We start from the raw sequence: 20,089 nt of genomic DNA, 5'->3' as shown, positions 1-20,089 counted from the left end.
GTCCATTTTAGGCTGTCATCCTTTCAGACAGAGAACTGGTCTTACCCCATGTCTGTAACACAGCATGTTATACAGACTGATATAAAGGATTATTAATAATAAATAAATGGATATAATATTTTATCCATTTCTCATTCTAAGCCCTCGTGCAGCATTGCTGTGTGCTGTTAAACAGCTGCTCTCTGCCTCTTCAGAGGTGACTGCATTTCCATGGTATGGATAAAATATCAGAATATAAAGATGCTTGAGGCAGTGAAAGCTACAGCATAATGTGACACAAAACTGTGGGCGTGGTAGAGTTTTTAATTACACTTGGCATTGCCAAGTTTAACTGCCAAGCATCATCTTGCTGGAGTGTAACTGCACTTACTGCACAGTGCTGTGGGAGCAGTGTAAGAAACGATAACCCCATTTCCTTCCTGCATTGATATGGTCTTAAAAACAAGAAGATTTGATGAAACATTAAGAGCCTGATGTTCTCATTCAAGTCAACAGCAACTCTTCCATTGAGTTCAATGGGAACAGAGTCACACCCTCCATTAAAAAATGCACAGACAGTGTTCAACCTAATTGGAGCTTGAGTTGCCATCTGGGATGTAATAGATTTCCTTACAGTTTGTATCACAAGTGGTGCCAGAAGACAAAGGAATGGAATTGAGGTGGTGTTCTCCACTCTTCCGATAGTTTTACAATGATGCAACTCCATTGGCTTCCGTGGGATTGCTCCTCCATTTACCCTAGCGTGCGGGTGCTCAGTATTAGGACCGTCATGTTTAAAAAATTAATTTGGAATAGAGGAAATGACTCACACAAATTGGTGAGTGCTCACTCACACAAGCATGGCTGCGTGAGGAAGTGTTCACCAGAGGGAGTAAAGGTTTTACAGTTGCACCCCAGGGACAAATCCTGAAAAGCTGGGATGCTCAAAAAAGTGCCTGTGGAATCTAAACATTTTGAGCACGTGACAACCATTGGAGAAGGATGACCTTCCACGTAAAGCACTGGAGAGCTGAGTTAAATTCCCAGCTTTGCCACAGACTCTCTGTGTAGACTTGGGCATATCACTTCATCTCTTTCTGTCGGTGCTGTTCTGGAAGCAAGTGTAATGTTGCAGTTTGTCTAAATCTGTGATGTCACTTGAAGATATCAAGGGTCTTATTTGGAACTGGTTGGTAATTTTCAAAAGAAAAGGGTTTGTTTGTTTGTTTTTTGTGGGGGAGAGGGGCTATCTGTCTTGGCAAGAAAATGCTGCCTCATCAGAACAAGAATTTTTCACAAGAAAGGGCTGGTTCTGACTGCATTTTTGTTGGGAAGCATTTGCAGGGCCAGGTTAGAATGTCTGGCTAAAAGAGCAGAGCAGACCGCAAAATAACCAGGTGATTAGGACTCTCACATGAGATGTGGGAAGGCCCAGGTTCAAGTCTTTAACCAGACTGTTGGCTCTTCTGAGGTGGGTGTCTTGTTACCCGGGGTTTTTCAGAACCCAAAGCAGTGGAAACTTAAGTGTATCTCTCCAGGCGGTGTTAGGAATAAATCAATGGGAACAGTGCTTCCGTCTGATAAACGATCGATACAAGCAAGCATGCTCTTACCTAAAGCTACTATTTATGAGATATTAAGCACATACACACATACCCAATAGGTTTAGGTCATCCCAGATATAGTTACCCACACTCTGAGATGGTTTCAAGTGATCACCAGCCAGGCTTCCAGGGGGCCCTCTTTCCATCCAGCTGATGGGGAGTTTAAATGCCCGCTCCTTGCCCGAAGAACTGCTCCCTCAGAATGCTCGGGGTACTTTTACCTAATCTTTTATAGCTAACGCTAACAAAGCACGTAACCTATAGTGACTCTACTGTGTCACCGATTCTCCTAATTTCAACACACTGCCCATTACCTCAAAACATGTCTAGTGTTTCTGGCCATAACAACACTGTATCAGGAGGCACCTAAAACAAAGGTCGCTATTCACTCACTCCCCTCCATAACTTTCTGTCCCATCCTCCCATTCTGATTAACAAACTGCAAGTATGCAGCTGTCTGACTGTGTCTCACAAAAGCCTAAGATTATTCCTAGGGGTGTGATGTTTGGTTTTCAGCTGGCAGTGGCTGACTGCATACAAAATGGCTGACTGCAGTACTGTCAAGTTCTGGGGTACATGCAGAGATGTCAAGTTGCGGGGTAACAGTCTATCCAATTGTATCTGTTCCAAACTGTATTAAATATTCATTGGGCCAGAGAGAAAAAGAGAGAGAGACTGTACAGTCCTGTGGTTAGGGTTATTCTGTGGTCTTTCTCTCTCTCTGTTTTTTTTTCCTGCACAAAAATCAAAAGGTGTCAGTTTGTGCCTGCTGCGGAACAGGAAAAAAAATAAATCTCAAACATTTTTGTGAAATGGGAAGACGGTTTTCTGCCCCGCTCTATTACCAACACCGCTGCACAGAGTACTACTCAGTCCAGTTCACAGAGAGGGAAACTGAGGCACTGGATGCATAAGTGACCTGCCCATGGCTACCTGGTGAATCAGTGGCAGATTTGGGAATGGGAATCCAATCCTCCTGATTCACAGCCCTGTGTTTTTGCCACATGATCATCCTTCCCTTTTGAAAAAATAACAATTCCAGGTTCAGGAATTTTGGGGGTTATTCAGACCAAAGCAAAAAATACCCAACCTAGGTATAATACCCAACCCAACTCACCTAGGTCCTGATCAGCAATCAATTGAACTCAATAAAAGGACCCTCTATTGACTCCAATGGGGTATAGAGTGGGCCCAAATACAACTGGCTGTTCTGTTCTGAAATAAGTTTAGGGCCTAAGTAAGTTTAGGTGTTTCTGGGCCTAACTCTGAGCTGGGTTTATACCCAGGGGTAAACCCATTGGTCATAACAGAGCTACTCCCAGGTTTAAGTAAGACAAAAATCTGTTCCTTCCAATATAGATTTAGAATTATGGAGAGTCAAAAGCAGCATGTGGCAAAAATATGTCCCAGAATATTAAGTCCTACTGGGAAATAAATGGAGACTGGGAAAGAAGTGGAGACTGTTAAATTGATGAATTGGTTCATGCAGTGGCGCAGTGCCCTCCCCAACCTCCTTTCCCTTATTGACTTCTGATTTTCAAAACTACAAAGTGCTATATTGCAAGAATAGCAAAATCAATGAGACACGATAACTGGGGATAATGTGGTGTATAATCTATCATTGACCGAGTCAAGCACTTTGAAAGGGGGTCGAGGGGAGCTGCACCGACTGGTTAAACTCTTTTTTTTTTTTTTAATAAAATAAAAATGTCTCGGGGAGACTTTAATAAAAAAAAAGTCCTTGGAAAACTTTCAATGCCTATAAACGTTTGAGACGAGCTTTATGAATCAAAACAAAGGTTTGTCAGTGAGATAAGTTCACTGAAGAGGACTGTGTGTTTTGAGGTTTGGGCTGTGTTTTTTCCCCTTTGGTCCTAATAAAATTATAAGTGACTGGCTGTGGGTTTTATTAAACAGCAGTTGTTTGGAATACAAGGGCAAATCCTCAGCTGGTGTGAGTGAGGAGAGTTTACAGCAGCAGAGGATCTGCCTTCTGAGCTGCTCTGGCGTTAGCTGCAACTGTTGTCTGCTACAACGTTTGCTGTAAAGAGCTGTTCTCTTCAGCTTCAGCTTCGTGTATTCTGTAATCACATCTGGCCTCTCTGTCCCACTCAGGAGGCCCAGATGGATGGGGAACTGACCGCAGCTGGACAGAAGAAGATTCTCCTCTCAGAGGGGAAATGCAAGTATGCCAGCACTGAGCCCTGCATCTGCTCTTCCTACATCTCGGCTTGTTGCGGTGAGACCGGAGAGAGAGAGGCATTGTATAGTCTATGCTCTGTGCACATAAGAGTCCATTAAGGACCCTGTGTGCCTGAGTTGGAAGCTCCCAGAAGCCCAGGCTGGCCTGAGATAGGTAACTCTGTTTCATGCAGGCTTTTCATAGTGTGAAATTTGATTTTAGTTTGAAAAAAAACAACCCACAAATTCTCTGCAAAAGGAAACGGAGTTGCAGAAGCCCACATAATGGGCTGCTCCTGAACTCCGGACCCTGGAAGCCCTGGGATCCACAACTCCAAGGCAATCTGACTGGATGGCTGCCCCAGAGCTGCACGGGTGACCTGCGGGAAAGGAGGAAGGTTTCGGAATAGGCCTGGCAGACAGGATTCTTGGGTTCTGTTGGACCTTTGTTGAAATCCAACCGACCCCACAAAGCAGCCTGATTTTGACAAATTGAAAAATTTGCTAAAGGGATAAAAAAAGGGTATTGACAGAATTTTTTTGACCAACCCCAGTCAGTCCTGAGAATCAATATGGAACTGATCCCCTGTCAGGCAGCCCACCTGCACTGATCTCAGGCACAGGAGAGAAACAATCCCTTTGACTCCAAAATCAGATCCCTCTCTTGCTCCTGAAAACCCAGACCTGATCCTGCAACATTCATGCCTAATCGTACTTACATGTGTCAATTGTCCCATACAACTCAAGCCTATGCAGAGGTAGAATCACAGCATGTGCTTGTGGATGGAGCATCAGACTGGGATCCAGGAGCATATTAGTTATGAGTCTGATCCTGCAACTGACTCCATCTATGGACTTGGGGAAGATATCTGATTTCTCCATAGGCTTGACCCTTTTTTCCATTGAAATCAATAGGAGTTTTTCCAGTGATTTCAGTGGGAGGAGGTTTAAGGCCCTGTGCCTCATTTCCCTCAGACAATGGGGCTGAATTAAAGTTGTACAGGTTACCTTAATATTGGCTTTTCCTAACTTTTGAGAGCTTGATTTTACAACCTTAATAATATTCTTTTAACATAGTTTGTGCGTGTGTAATTTCCTAAGTTTTTAAAAAAGCAAACTTAAAAAAAAAATTCAGTCATATGGCATTACGTGGTCACTCACATGGATCCTGGAGCCCTTAGGACCTCCCCACTGACCTCTGCCCCTTAAGCCAATGAAATAACTAACACCCCTATTAGGTTGTCATCCTCTATGCAGTTGAGCACTAGAGGGGGATGTGACCTTTTGCCAGGGGGGTTCACAACATTTGCTGACAGCAGAGGAATGGTGAGACTTGGGATTCTTGGATTCCATACTGAACTCTGGAGAGGAATGTGCTCTCACAAGCCCAGCCTCTCCTCAAGTAGTGACCCTTTCTGCTCTGTCCCTTCCAAACTGTCCCAGTCTTGCAACTTCCTGATGCGTACCTTCCTGGCCCAGCATCCTCATCTAGACACCCTATGTTCTAATCAAGCAGCTCTCCCCTGGGCCCAGCATGCAGTTCACTGAGAGCACAGGAGAGACACTTTCCTTTCTCTCAGTTCCTGTGCCAGGCCCTAGGCACCACCTCATGGCAGCCCAGATCTGTCATTGCAGGGAAAATCCTATTCAGTCCCAGGTGGAACACGAGCAGTGACAAAATGGAATTCAGTTGCTAAAATCTAAGTCTCTACTGATCATGTGAGAACCGCAATGTTTCAATGGCTTATAAATAGGCCCAATTTGAGCAAATGTTCACAGAGGCGTCGCTAGGCACATTCCTGACACAAAGGTCACCTCCCTTTCTCAGAAAGAGCTGAACCATTTTTACTGAAAGTTTCCCACAGACTGCAGCCTGAGCTAGACACCTGGCATAGAAAACATTAGCATTTGGCAAAGCTCTAAGCAACTGGAAAGAGGTCTTATAATGGGAAGTGTTGGGCAACCTTAATAATAGGTGATGCTCCCAGCCCTACCTATAGCAGAGAGGTAGGCTAACTGAGGATGGAAGGGTGAAGAGCAGAACAGAACTGGTTTTGCACAGAGATATAGAAATATATAAAGATGATCTATTAGATATATATTAACTGATGGTAAGTGGCTTCTAATTTGGTCCCTGCATTGGGGTGAAGTTTACCCTTAACTCCTTGGGGCAGTAATCTTATATTTTCAGCATGTTTTACCTCTTCCCCAGCTCTGCATTAGTTAACGGCACCATATAATTAGAGATGACTGTTCCAGGTGTAGAATTTGGGTCTAGATATTGGGAACATTTACATTCATGGTTTGGGTTTGATTTTTTTTCATAAGGAAGGGTGCCATTTCCGAATTTATTCTCTGGCTTGTGATATATAGGAGGTTAGATTAAATCATCTGATGGTTCCTTCTGGCCTTAAAATTATGACTCTGGTTTGGGGTTTGGATTTTAAACGTCTGTGGAGATGGTGAATGTTCAGGTCTGAGTGTTTGGTTTGGTCAAATAATAATAATGATGAACCATCAAGCCATCAAGAGTAATCATGAACAGTTGGATGTCAAACTCGGTGGGCTAATTTCGTGAGGTCCCACAGAGGTCTGGCCTATAGTCAGTATTTTCATTAATGACTTGGATAATGGAGTGCAGTGTGTGCTTATTTGGATGAAACCAAGCTGGGAGGGGTTGCCAGCACTTCAGAAGGCAGGATTACAATTTAAAGTGAGAATTGATCTGAAATCAACAAAATGAAATGCAATAAAGACAAGTTCAAAGTACTGGACTTAGAAAGGAAAAATCAAATGCACCAATACACCCTGGAGAATAACGAGCTAGGCAGTGATATTGCAGCAAAGGAGTTGGGGGTTACAGTGGATCATAAATTGAATATGAGTCAACAATGCGATGCAGCTCCAGAAAAGACTAATTTCATTCTAGGATGTAATAGCAGCATCACATTGAAGACAAGTTGGAAGAACACCCGTCATGGATGTGTGACGTTCCCCTGGTGTTAACTGGACCGGTGATCTGCTAGTCCACTCCAGTCCTCAGCTCTGGGAGACAGCCTTACCCTGCTCTGCTGTGAGAACCCCCACTCTTGAGCCTTCCCAAGACACCCAACATGACAAACTTTGCATTGGATACCACACAATCATATTATAAGGATGAACATGGGGGTGTAGGGTGTTCCCCCCAGGTACAGAACGTCACAGGATGTTCTAGGCAAACTTGGACCTGCTTCAACTGCGGGGTAGGGGGGTGGACTAGATGATTTCCTGAGGTCCCTTCCAGCCCTACATTTCTATGATTCAGTAAAAGTGAATAAATACTAAAGAACTGAGATTTTCTTATGCATTTTTCTTCACTCAGTATTACCTGTTGCGAGCATACTGTTTCCATACTGATAAACACAGGGAACTAGCTATCTATATGCCCCCCATAGCAATACGGCCCCTTTCCCATAGTACAAGAGTGCTTCCCAAACATTTAAACATACAGGAACAAATGCTGTAAAAAGATCAGCCTGAACCAAACTCAAAACTGCAGTTTCCCAAAGATCTGGGGTTGCCAGGGCTGAGAACAGCCCAAAATTTTAAAACACTGTAATGAGACTAAGGGCATTTATACACTTACCTCCAGAGTGATCGATCCAGTGGGGGTCAATTTATAAGTTCTTGTGAAGACACGATAAATCGACCACCGAGCACTCTCCAGTCAACTGTCGCAGGTGAAGTCGATGGGGGAATGTCAGCAGTCAACTTACCACAGTGAAGACACCACGGTAAGTAGATCTAAGTACGTCAACTTCAGCTACGTTATTCACATCGCTGAAGTTGCGTAACTTAGGTCGATTCCTCCCCCTCCCCAAGTGTTGACCAAGCCTAAGACTCTACTCTCTCCCAACATGCAGACACACAGTTATAGCAGCTATTCAGTCTCCTGCCCCCGTTTCATAGGACTGTGATATTTCCCTGACCATATGCTTGGGTGAGAATCCTCACTGGTCTATCACGTTGCTCCTGTGGTCTTGACCATTTTGTAAATCCTTGCATTACACCTTTTATTTGCTTACCAGGCTCCATCTGCCTTCAAAAGACTCACCCAAAGATCATTCACATTTCTTATGTTGGAGAGGAATGGACAGGATCCCTTGGGAGTGAGAAGTAAAGACAGAAGGCTTGATCCAAAGTCCATTAAGGTCAAAGGGAAGACTCTTATTAATTTCAAAGGGCTTTGGATCAGGCCCATAAATGTTAGGCGGGATTTAGGGGTCAGACCTTATTTGTAATGCTGGATAAACTGATGCAGTGGTTAGACAGCATGGTGCTGAGTCTGATGATAAATAGATGATCAGGGAAACAAACTTAAAATAGCAAACAGTTTAACTTTTCTTTAACAATGCAACTAGATTTTAAAATGAATCTCAGATTGGAGGAAACATTTCTGAAGCTTGGCTGTAGCCTCTCTTTTCATCTCTGTCTACAGTATTTATATACATGGAAACATGCACTTTCAACACTTAGTAATCTGCCATACAACTGCACTAGAATGAGGATACATGAAGTCAGTGGTGTTACTATCCATCTTAACTTGATATCACAACCCACAAGCAGAAGAGTAAAACAGAAACTTGAATGAGTTTTGCAAGGTGAGCATTGCACTCATGCAAATATACCCACTACTGAGGTTGTGCTCATTACATTTACAGAGTAATGTCAGAGGCAGATGGCCTAGTAGCTGAACCATGGCATGGGATACTGGGAAGTCCTGAGTATTCATAGTGGCTCTTCTGTTTCACTTGAGGCTTTGAGCCAACATTTTCAAAAGTGTTCACTGATCTTTGGAGTACACCTTGAGACATTTAGGGTCCGATTTTTAAAGCTATTGAACACCAATAGTGACTGTTGACATTATATCCTGATTAAAGCGGGTATCCAAAAATGGACTCATTCTCAAGAAGTGAAATTTGTCCCTTTGTTTTTCAGTGCCTCAGTTTCCCCACCTGCAAAATAAAGATCGTTACACACCAAAAATACATTAAAAGACCATTATTAAGGTTGCAGAATCAAGCATTCAAAAGCTAGGAAATGCCAGAATGAAGGTTGCCTGTGCAATCTCCGTTCAGCCCCTTTGTGCATATGCATTACAGTTAGAGCTGAGCAATTAATTAATTTTCAGGTCAGGAGATAAACTAAAAACTTTGAAGAACAATATGCTCAGTTCAAAATGAAACTGATTTTTTTCCCCTTATCAAAACAAAAAATACATTTTGGACCAAGCAAAAGGTTTTATTGAACTCAAAATTATATTTCCCCAATTTTTCATTTTATTTTGAGTTGTTTTAGGTTGCTGTTCACCTTTTCTTTTTTTAATTGGCTAAATGTCTAAGCTAAATGCTGGCTTGAAATGACAAGCCAAAACAAAACGTTTCAAAATGGCTGAAACAAACATTTAGACTTTTCGATTTTTTTTCAGCCAAAACTATTTGCCAGATTTGATCCAAGTTCATGAATAGTTTCAGTCCCCTGCAATTCAAATGTCAGCCCACTTAATATTTGCTGAAAAAAGTTGCCCAGTCCTAATTATAATACAGTCTTTAATTATATGATCACACTTTTTTTCACAGAACCCGGGCCTCATTCTGGGCATACAACGGATGATGCTCACTTAATGATATTTGCTGACAGCAGAGGAATGATGAAGCGTGGGAATCCTGGGTTCCATTCCAGGCTCTGGAGGGAAATGTGCTCTAATGGACATAGACTCTTCCGTCCATTCCCCCCAAGTATGACCCCTTTTGACCTGTCCCCTCCAACCTGTCCCTGTCCTAATACTGCAAATTCCCCATACCTGACTCCTTGTCCCAGTCTCCTATCCTCAGGCTTCTCAACCGAGCCTTTGCCCAGCAAGGCCTAGTCTTACCACCCTGAACTTCTCCTCATCCCAGTCTCAGTCTCTCCCCCATTCACAGTCATGGTGTCCTTGCCCAGCCAGTCCCAGTTCTCCCCTTTCTGGATTTAATTTCTGGTGGCCAGACCTGCACTCTGATATGGCCTTCAGCAGTCCAGAGCTCTTATTGCTAGGGTTGTTCTGCTTATCCCCAGTATGGAGCGTGCCTAGTGTGGATGGACTATTCAGGGAATGTAGCTGCTAAAACAGATTTACACAGGGAAACAAACGGCACATCCCTGACACAAAGGCCACCGCCCTGCCAAATGTCCGTTGCCAGCTTCAAAGCACACAGACACTAAAGCTTTTCAAAAACCAAGGTGGCCACAATTTTTTTAACATGGGCAAAACAACATATTTTCCCCTAGGTTTGTTCTCAGAAACAGCTCAACAATTTTGCTGCAAATTAAAGAAAAAATATCACCAGAGGCAGATACCCATCATGGAAGATTTCAAACCAAGCAGTTAAAGTATGACAAAATTATTATAAGTAACTGAAAACAGGGTCTTATAATGGGCAATGACATGCAACCTTAATAGCAGGCTCCTAGTGTACTAATTTTTCCCTACCTCAGTGGGGTACCGTGAGCATTAATTGCTAAAGATTGCACACTGATTTGGTGATGAAAAGTGCAGTAGGAATCTGAAGTATCATTGTTCTTACAATACAGCCTTGCCCGCTTTCATTACTGATTATGTACAGAGAAATTGTGGCAGAACATATGATGGAAAAGGGATGAGGAGATAATCTACTTGATATCCACTTTCAAAGGGCTAAAAAACATGTTTACAGTGGATACAACATAGATAATGGGAATACCTGGGAGATGGTTGTTTAATAGAATTCACTGAGTGGAATTTAGTTTGTGCGTGTGTGTTTTTGTATACAAATGCCTATCTACACACACACACACTTCCAGTTTTCAACCACTAAGAAGAGATTAACACAGTTTATCGCCTAAAAATCACCATTCCTAGTTTAATAAGAAAAGGCCGAGCTAAGAAATGCTCCCTTTTATTGCGATGAGAATTTTTGCTGCCTGCCTTTGGTCTGAGCCCTATCCAAAGTCCTTTCAGCCGCAGGTATTTCTCGTTCCTCCCCTCAGCCACTCTTTGCTATCCTTACTAATGCAGAAGAGCACTAATTCCCGTATTCATTCAGGGCTCAGCCTTGCAAACACTCATGTGAGTAATCCTTCCTCACATGTATAATCCATCTGATCTCAATGGACCAACTCCCAAGAATGCAGATCACTGCCATGTATAAGGGGTTGCACAACTGGGCCCGTAACCAGGTGCACACATTCTTGCCTGACTTAAGAAGACACAAGCTCTTCTCATTTTGTGGCATGTATCAAGGGCCCAGACGCAGCTCTCCTGATTTATTTTAATGAGACTAGGGCTGGACATTCCTTACCAAGTGTAGTGAATGCTACTGTAGGTATTCCCAGTTAGTTTGGTAGGCATGGCAGGATTGGGTCCTTCCATAATAATTGGGGGTGTATAGGTTTGGCCTGAGATTTGAACTTTCTTTTTTTTAAATGATGTCATAGTTTGTTTGGAAATAGATCAGGAAAATAATCAGGTAAACAATCTGTGAATATGTGTGTTGAATTATCAGCCCAGAACTCCAGGTGGGTGAAGGGTTATTTTTTTTTTAAATATGTGGATTTGTCCAGCAATTTATTGGACATTGTTAAATTTGTCAGATAAATTATTCGACAAATACCAGTCTATTTATAAATTCTCTCTCCATTAACCTTAATTGCTATTCCTTTATTTCTTCTCTACCTGATAGTGCAAGCTTTTATACAGGATGCAAGTTGGGGGGACTGGGATTTTACTTTTTCTTTGTCAGACGTTGTTCTAAGAACATAAGAACATAAGAGTGGCCATACTGGGTCAGACCAAAGGTCCATCCAGCCCAATATCCTGTCTACCGACAGTGGCCAATGCCAAGTGCTCCAGAGGTAATGAACCTAATAGGTAATGATCTAGTGATCTCTCTCCTGCCATCCATCTCCACCGTCTGACAAAAAGAAGCTAGGGACACCATTCCTTACCCATCCTGGCTAATAGCCATTAATGGACTTAGCCTCCATGAATTTTTGCAGTTCTCTTTTAAACCCTGTTATAGTCCTAGCCTTCACAACCCAAGGAGTTCCACAGGTTGACTGTGTGCTGAGTGAAGAAGAACTTCCTTTTATTTGTTTTAAACCTGCTGCCCATTAATTTCATTTGGTGGCCCCTAGTTCTTATATTATGGGAACAAGTAAATAACTTTTCCTTATTCACTTTCTCCACACCACTTATGATTTTATAGACCTCTATCATATCCCCCCTTAGTCTCCTCTTTTCCAAGCTGAAAAGTCCTAGCCTCTTTAATCTCTCCTCATATGGGACCCGTTCCAAACCTCTAATCATTTTAGTTGCCCCTTTCTGAACCTTTTCTAATGCCAGTATATCTTTTTTGAAATGAGGGGACCACATCTGTATGCAGTATTCAAGATGTGGGCGTACTATGGATTTATATAAGGGCAATAAGATATTCTCTGTCTTATTCTCTATCCCTTTTTTAATGATTCCTAACATCCCGTTTGCTTTTTTGACTGCTGCTGCACACTGCGTGGACGCCTTCAGAGAACTATCCACGATGACTCCAAGATCTTTCTCCTGATTAGTTGTAGCTAAATTAGCCCCCATCATGTTGTATGTATAATTGGGGTTATTTTTTCCAATGTACATTACTTTACATTTATCCACATTAAATTTCATTTGCCATTTTGTTGCCCAATCATTTAGTTTTGTGAGATCTTTTTGAAGTTCTTCAATCTGCTTTGGTCTTAACTATCTTGAGCAGTTTAGTATCATCTGCAAACTTTGCCTCCTCACTGTTTACCCCTTTCTCCAGATCATTTATGAATACGTTGAATAGGATTGCTCCTAGGACTGACCCTTGGGGAACACCACTAGTTACCCCTCTCCATTCTGAAAATTTACCATTTATTCCTACCCTTTGTTCCCTGTCTTTTAACCAGTTCTCAATCTATGACAACATGTTCACTTCAAGGGCCTGATCTATTCCCCCTTTCCCCCAAAGTCAATGGAAAGCCTCCCACTGACTTCATGAATTTTAGGATTATCCTCCGCTCCCCCACACACAATGCTTAATGCTGCAAAAATAATTATGCATGTCAGGACCTTTACTTATGTGAGTAATGTTATTACCATCAATGGATCTTCTCACGTGATTAAAGCTACTCACGGGCCCAAGAGTTTGCAGAATTGGGGCCAATTGAAAGGAAAATGAAGTAGCATTCCCAAACAAAGGCTTGATCATGCAAACCTCTGCGCACATGATTAGTGCTCACCTGTGCGAATGGTTCCATTGATTTTGCTTCTCCACTGACTTCAGTGGCACTGCATTATGGGTCAGATTCTATCACCCTTCAGTTGAGTAGAGCCTCATTCTCTGAGGACCCATATTGAAATGAATGGGGCTACTCTCAGAGTAAGATGCTGCTGGCCATGAGAAAGGGGGGACAACTGGACCATGGATATTTATTTGAAAGTAGACAGTAGAAACTTTAATAATAATTAATAATACTTGGATTTAGTTTTTATTCCTTTTATTTCTATGTTCTGAGCAGCGACTGCTTTCCCCTCCCTATGAGCAACTGTAGCTTGCTTTTGAAGACTGTAGTCAGGCCAAACTCTCATGGACTGCAGAGGCAGTTTTGTCTGGTTAAGGGCTGGAAAAGTGGGCTTACTGCATTACCTAGGGGATTACCTGGGAACAGTCCTCACCTAGGAACCATGGAATAGGCTCAGTCTATACCCCCCCTTTAATTATAATGGTTTAAAAACCAATGTAGTTAAAATGGTACCACCCTTTATACTGGTCTAAAGGTGCTTATGGGGGTATAGCTTATTTCCATTCATTGAATAGGCTATATTGCGATAAGCACCTTTTAACTGGTATGTCTGTGGCAATGGCATTTTAGACTTTTATACTGCCGCCCATCACCACTGTAAGTGAACACTAGGGGGGTTTATCACTTTATATCTACTTCTGAGCCATGACAGGTATAGACATACAAAACCTGTATGTGAACCAGCCCTAGGTAGAAAACTGTCAAAAGGACACCCTGGCTGAGCAGTAAAATTATTCGTTCCACCTGCCTGTTTTGTTGTTGTTGTTTTGTTTTAAATTGGCCTGCATTTGGAATAGCAGTTGCATGCACTAAAATGTGTTAACAGATCTGCCCCTTGAACAGCTGGAATCAATGTTGGAATCTGTTTCACCTTTGACTTCGGTGGATGTTTATTCTTTTAGCCTGGTTTCACATGTATTAATTCAAAAGGCCTTCCTGGCTCCTTGGCATATATTTGATTTAAAACACAGTCTTTCCCCAGATCTCTTCCTTCAGGATTTCTTTGTAACGAGCTCTTCTGTGTGGTTGTACATAGGCTGGGATATGGGCACCAGTCAGCATTTGAAGGCGAGCAGTGCTTAATTTGTAATGAAAGAGGTGCTGGGGCTAAAGCAATTTTTACTTTTATTTTTTACATTCATAACTGATGCAGCAAGCCCAGGGAACTATGAACTGCCAAGTGCAGAGGTGCTGGGGCTACTAACTGCCCAGCCTAGGGGTGTCAGGGCTCAGTCCTGGCAAGCCCTGGCACAAATTAAACACTGAAGGTGAGTAATTCAAGGGAAATGCAGGTGGGGAGGGGAGAAATCTTAGCCTGGTCAGTTTCCCAAAGCGTTGGATGCATCACTTGTGTATACATTGCACTGTGCTGTGAAATGCTCTCGGAAAGGAATGCAAACTTTCACACACACACACACACAAATAGCACTCCATAATTTAAGTGAGGCACTAAAATGGGATGCCATCCATCAGACCTTTGGAGGGCTCTGAAAGAAAGCTGCTTCTCATGTCCAGTGTGAGATATTTAAAGAGCAATAAAAGAGAAGGACCTGCCACAGGCAGGGCTTTGTAATGTAGGTCTGAGTTACCGGGAGAGCGATGATACAAGGGAAAGGCTGTCCAGTGCTGCCTCCGCCCTCTCCTGCACCTGCTACCCACTGTGAGACAATGCATTGGCATGCTGACCGGCTGAAAAGCCGAGTGTAGGAGCAAGCAGGATCTCGGGGGATTTTAGCAAGGAAGGAACTGACTCCCCCCCTTCCTCCGCCCGCGAAGGGAATAAGAGCTGGGGCCGAGCCCGGCTTCGCTACTCCAGTGGCTGGCCCCGAGTTTATTTTAGTTGCCAAAAAAAAAAAAAAAAATTCCGGCCGGATCCTGCAACCTTTTCCCCAATCCCAAATCAAGGGGATCGTCCGGGAATGCAGGATCGGGCCCCTGCCTCATACTCCCACTGAGTGCTATGCAGCCTCGGCTCATTTAATGCATCAGACAAACCTAAGGACAGTTTCATTTAATGTCGTTGTAGTTTCTTTCTTTCTTTCTTTCTTTAAGGCAGGAGGTTAAAAAAAAAGTGGTTTTTTTTTAAATTCTTCTATCACACTGGGAGAATAGCTCTGTCAATAACCGTTTAGAAACGCTAAAAAATTAAAGGAATAGCCTCCTTACTCCTCTCCCTTCCGTTTACAATAACACGTGTTCCCCCCCCCCCCCCCCCAGCCCCCCACGCCCGCCACACACACACACACACACACACGGTCTCCAGGCTGGAGCTGATGCACAATGCGGTTGCCTAACTGCTGTGGTTTTCTGTGCCCCTCACTGTTGCTCCCTGAAATGATGGGGTGACGTGGAGGGGGAGATCATGTAAAACCATGACAGCTCCCTCCCCTGCTTCAAATTTGAGTCCAGGCAAGATGAAAATTAGCTGACTGATTAATCGATATATGGCCCCGTTATGGGAGAAACGAATAATAGTTTGGTGTGTGTGCGCGCACACAGAGACACACACAGAGAGAGAAACACACAGAGAGAGACACAGAGAGAGAGAGAAACACACAGAGAGAGAGAGAGAGAGAGAGAGAAACACACACAGAGAGAAACACAGAGAGAGAAACAGAGAGAGAGAGAGAGAGAAACACACACACACAGACACAGAGAGAGAGAGAGAGAGAAACAGAGAGAGAGAGAGAGAGAGAAACACAGAGAGAGAGAGAGAAACACACACACACAGACACACAGAGAGAGAGAGAGAGACACACACACACACACAGAGACACAGAGAGAGACACACACAGAGCGAGACACACACAGAGACAGAGAGAGAGAAGCACAGAGAGAGAGAGAGAGAGAGAAATCAACCAAGAAGGTGCTTTTCTTTTTCGGCCCAGGTAACTTGAAGTCTGCAAAGCAGCTTTCATCTCTCCTCCTCCTGTTTCCCTTTCTCTGCTGGTAGCATCAGCCCCGCCAGCAAGCCTCCACAGATTTCATTCCAGTTTAAGGGAGGGGGGGGGGATGCTTTGAACGCTGGTAATACCCTTATTTTAAAAAAACCTTGTGCTCATGGGGGTTTGGTCGTTTTTTTTTTTTTGCCCCCTCCAAACGACAGGAAATGAGATCTTATATATTTAATAGAGTACAATTTAATTGTCTATAATGCATTGTTCGGACGAGCATCTCTCAGCCCTGATGAGAACAAAATACGTTTAATGTTTCCATCAGAGAGAGAGAGAGACAGACTAGTCTGATGGTTTGGGAGTCGAACAAGGAAATCTTATCTAAGCCGTCTCTTCCCCAGCACATATACTCCTTTACAGCCCACTCCCGGCACTGATTGCATGTAAAATACAGGATCATCATCACCATCAACAGAAGTCCTAGCTTCCCCCTTCCTCTCTAAAGATCTACAGTAATACAGTCCCCCTTTCCTGCCTTGATGGCATAATAACATAACTAAAGAGCAAGCAGGGTAATTTTTTTTTTCAGATGCAACAAGATCAGACAGAGTAAGAGAGAGAGAAATTATACAGCCACAACAGTAAGAGCAGCCTGTGATGCTGAGGCTTCCTCCTTCTCTGAACTGCTTTTAAGATCAATTTCATCATCATCATCAGATTTAATAGAATAATAAAGCCAGAACACCTTGGGGTCCCCCCTCCCCAAATAAAAGGCAGTTTTCCGGGTGATGACTGAAATTAAAACACGCCAGCGATTGATCGTAAGGCTTGCAAAGGAAAAGGAGGGTGGAAATCATCATCATTGCTCCTAAAAATGCAATCGCTCCCCTTTGCTCACTTGGCACAATAGAAATTGACTCTCTCTCCAATAGCCATGCGCCTAATGCTATTTATAGCCAGGGGCTGGGTTGGAAGGTACCATTGAGCTTCTCCCAGGCAGGCAGACGGGGGAGGTAGGGGGGGGCTAGCTGGGAGGAGGGGGGTTTAGCCAGGGTAGAGGCAAAAGCAGATCCCACCCCCTCCGCCCCCGGTCCCTACCCTGCTCATCCACACACGCACCACCCCCTCGTCTGGCTGGGAATTTGAACCGCTCCAGCCTGTTTAAACGGAAAGGACACAGATCCTCAATGTAAAAAAAAAAAAAAAAAAAAAAAAAACACACACAAGAACAAGAAACCAGCCCAGACCCAGGGAGCGAGGCAGAGAGGGAGGAGTGTGTGTGTGAGTGTGTATGTGTGTGTGTGTGAACGCGGGAGCGAGAGCGAGCGAAGAGAAGCGAGGGTGGGGGGGGAAAGGGAAAGAAGATTTTCTCTATGTATATAAAGATGGCCACGTTAGCAAACGGACAAGCAGACAATACCAGCCTGAGTAGCAATCACACCAACCCCAGCACCAACGGGCACATGAACGGATTAACCCACAGTCCCGGAAACCCCGCCACCATCCCCATGAAGGACCACGATGCCATCAAGCTCTTCATTGGGCAGATCCCCCGCAACTTGGACGAGAAGGACCTCAAGCCGCTCTTCGAGGAGTTCGGGAAGATCTACGAACTGACGGTGCTGAAGGACAGGTTCACTGGCATGCACAAAGGTGAGCTCCCCTCCAACTTTCCCGGGAGAGCCGGGGAGTTTGGGGGGGGCGCGGTGGGGCGCAGGGGCTGCCAGACCCTCCTAGAAAGAGAAGCAGAGCGAGAGGAGGGAAGGGGGTGGGGGACATCGCACGCGGTTTATTTATTCTTCTTCTCTTTTTTTTAAAATATATATATATTTGCTTTTGCTTTGCGCTGCGATGCAATCACTTGAGGCAGCCGGAGAGCGCCGGGAGGGAGCCGGGGTTGGCCAGAGGCAGCTGTCCACAGATCGGTGGTGCTGAAAAGACGGGGAGGGCTTATTTATTTATCTTTCCTAGCGGCACATTTCCACACCGGGTGTGTGTGTGTATTTTACAGCTATTCCGTGGGAGAGATTCAGGACTTTAAAATAAAGGGATGGGGGAGGTTGAGTTAATTTTGTTAAGGGTGTGTGTGTGTGGGGGGGGGGGGGGGACACAATAAAAGAAATCCCAGGCAGGGTTCTTTCTATACAATTGCAAAGTAGAGAACAGCGGGGCTCATTGAAAAGGAGGGACTATTAGACCATCCCGAGCAAACCTACCGTGCATACACAGCGATACTTTTCTTTTTTTTTTTAGCGTGGATGCTCAATTCTCCGGGCATGTTGGAAGAGATCAGTAACTTTTGGGATTTTATTTTAACGGTCTGGAGCAGCGTTCATGAAGCGTTTCCTTCCGCCCTCCTTCCCCCCCCCCCCCCCCCCCCCCAGGTCTTAGCTGTAGCGGCGGAGTGGGGTCTGCAAATGTTTCATCCTCGGGGCTGTTATGTTCGCATGTGTAGTTGGGATCAGCAGGAGTTTAGTGCTTGCCACCAGGTTGATCGCCAGGCATGAAAGTAGGACTAAACTGAGTAGTTGAAGGCAATTTACATAGAAGACCCGCTTACAAACAGGATGCGCTGGCAGCCCAAATGAACGCCGTTAACTCCTGAGGTTATTGTTATTATTTATTAATTCTTGTTTCTTAATTTTTATTTTATTTTATTTAGCATTGCTTTTATAAAAAGGGACACCGCCTTGATGAAACAGAGCACAGATATGAATGGGTGGTCCCTTTAGATCCAGGGCTGGGGGAAGTCAGATGTATTACATTAGGGTTTAAATCTCAACTTCTGTTAACCCCGCAGACTCCTAGTGGACAGAGTCCCAGAGAACAATTTCGTTGGGTTAATATCTATTCCGCTTGCTTGATGAGTTGTAAATCGTAAAGTTAACGGCATGTTTAGCAGTCAACTCCCCACCCCCCGCCCGCCCCGGAAAAGAATGCAAATATAACCCTATATCCAAGAAAACAAGAATGCAAATATAACCCTATATCCAAGAAAACAATATACAGAGAAAAGAGACTGAGGAGGGCATATAAATTACAGGGTATTTTCCCTCCCCCCAGACGATCAGTATAACTTAGGAGCTTTCTCACCTTTCAGTCAAGCTTCCTAGAAACCACATCAAGGTTAGTGTTTGGTGTGTATCGTTTAAACAACTCGTCGGTAAAAATAAGCATCAGGAAGGCGAGGTCCTAGGAGACTGTCTCTGGCAGATGCGGGGTAGTTCCCGTGGGCGGTGTGTGTGAATGGTGCGGGTTTCTTCCTTAAGAAAGAGGAAACAATAGTAATGAAGAATACAAACTTTACCACAGAGCTTCGCCTGAATGCAAAATCCAGGGCATTTGGAGATGGCATCTGGCTAGAGGCTTCTTGGATTTAGTCTGTAATTATTTCTAGCTCTGGGCAAACTTTAATGTCTTCCTATTTTGTACACTACGTATCTCACCCTGTAGATCATGCATTGTCCGCAGAGATGTGTGTTTGTGTGCACACACAGAGAGGGAGCGAGCACTTCTCTTGCTGTCTGAATAATGTTGAGCGAATATTCCTGAAATAAGCAAGCCGCTAGGACTTCATTCTCCTCCAACTCTATATTTAAAGCTGCCACCTAGGTTGGGGGACCGGTCAGGGTGGATCAGCCCGGGCTGCTGTAGAAAGCAGACTCCTTTTCAACCTCTTAGTACTTCTGGACTTCGGAGTGGGGGAGTCGGGGGGGGGGGGGGATGCTGATGGTTATTGTCATGGAGCGGGGCTAGGCACCGAGATGCCAGCGTTTGAGAGATCGGTTTTATGTAGTCCGTCCGAGAAGTGTCTGAACTCCGTTCGGGTGATGCTGCTGATTTATTAGGTAATCCTGATCAAAATGTGCCTCTGGCTACCTGGGGGGAAAAAATGACTTTCTTGCCACTGGTGATTAATTACTATTAAGTCAAAAAGCATGACGGGGCTTTGAAAAATTAGGATTGTGTTTTGCTTCTCGTTTTTTTTTTCTTTCTTTCTCACTCGCCCCTTTTTCTTTTGTTCTCATCTAAGTCGGCAACATAAAGCAGAATATT

The 20,089-nt window shown here is 44.0% G+C and overlaps 1 protein-coding gene and 1 long non-coding RNA gene across 12 annotated transcripts in view; one reads left to right on the top strand and one right to left on the bottom strand.

The window, feature by feature from the left end:
* Positions 1-8,131: 8,131 nt before the first annotated feature.
* Positions 8,132-19,639, bottom strand: LOC142072096 (uncharacterized). The gene is made up of 2 exons (XR_012668356.1): positions 19,127-19,639; positions 8,132-8,758 (listed from the first exon to the last, which is right to left on the bottom strand). It is a non-coding gene; the product is annotated as an uncharacterized LOC142072096 (long non-coding RNA).
* The window catches only part of CELF4 (CUGBP Elav-like family member 4), an 888,518-nt gene continuing 885,627 nt past the window's right edge, over positions 17,199-20,089 (top strand). For 3 of the 11 annotated variants that reach the window (XR_007356644.2, XR_007356643.2, XM_048849887.2), the window contains exon 1: positions 17,199-17,686. Coding sequence is in view for 9 of the 11 variants with exons in the window: in XM_048849887.2 (XP_048705844.2) it covers positions 17,407-17,686 (280 nt within the window). In the remaining 2 variants the exon portion in view is untranslated. The remainder of the gene's footprint in view (positions 17,687-20,089) is intronic. The other 8 variants (XM_048849889.2, XM_048849891.2, XM_048849895.2 and 5 more) reach the window with 6 other exon arrangements.

The sequence above is a fragment of the Caretta caretta genome, chromosome 5, assembly GCF_965140235.1.
Source record: "Caretta caretta isolate rCarCar2 chromosome 5, rCarCar1.hap1, whole genome shotgun sequence".
NCBI lineage: Eukaryota > Metazoa > Chordata > Testudines > Cheloniidae > Caretta > Caretta caretta.
The sequence above is the reverse complement of the archived record's forward strand: the minus strand, read 5'-3'. Positions and strand labels throughout refer to the sequence as shown.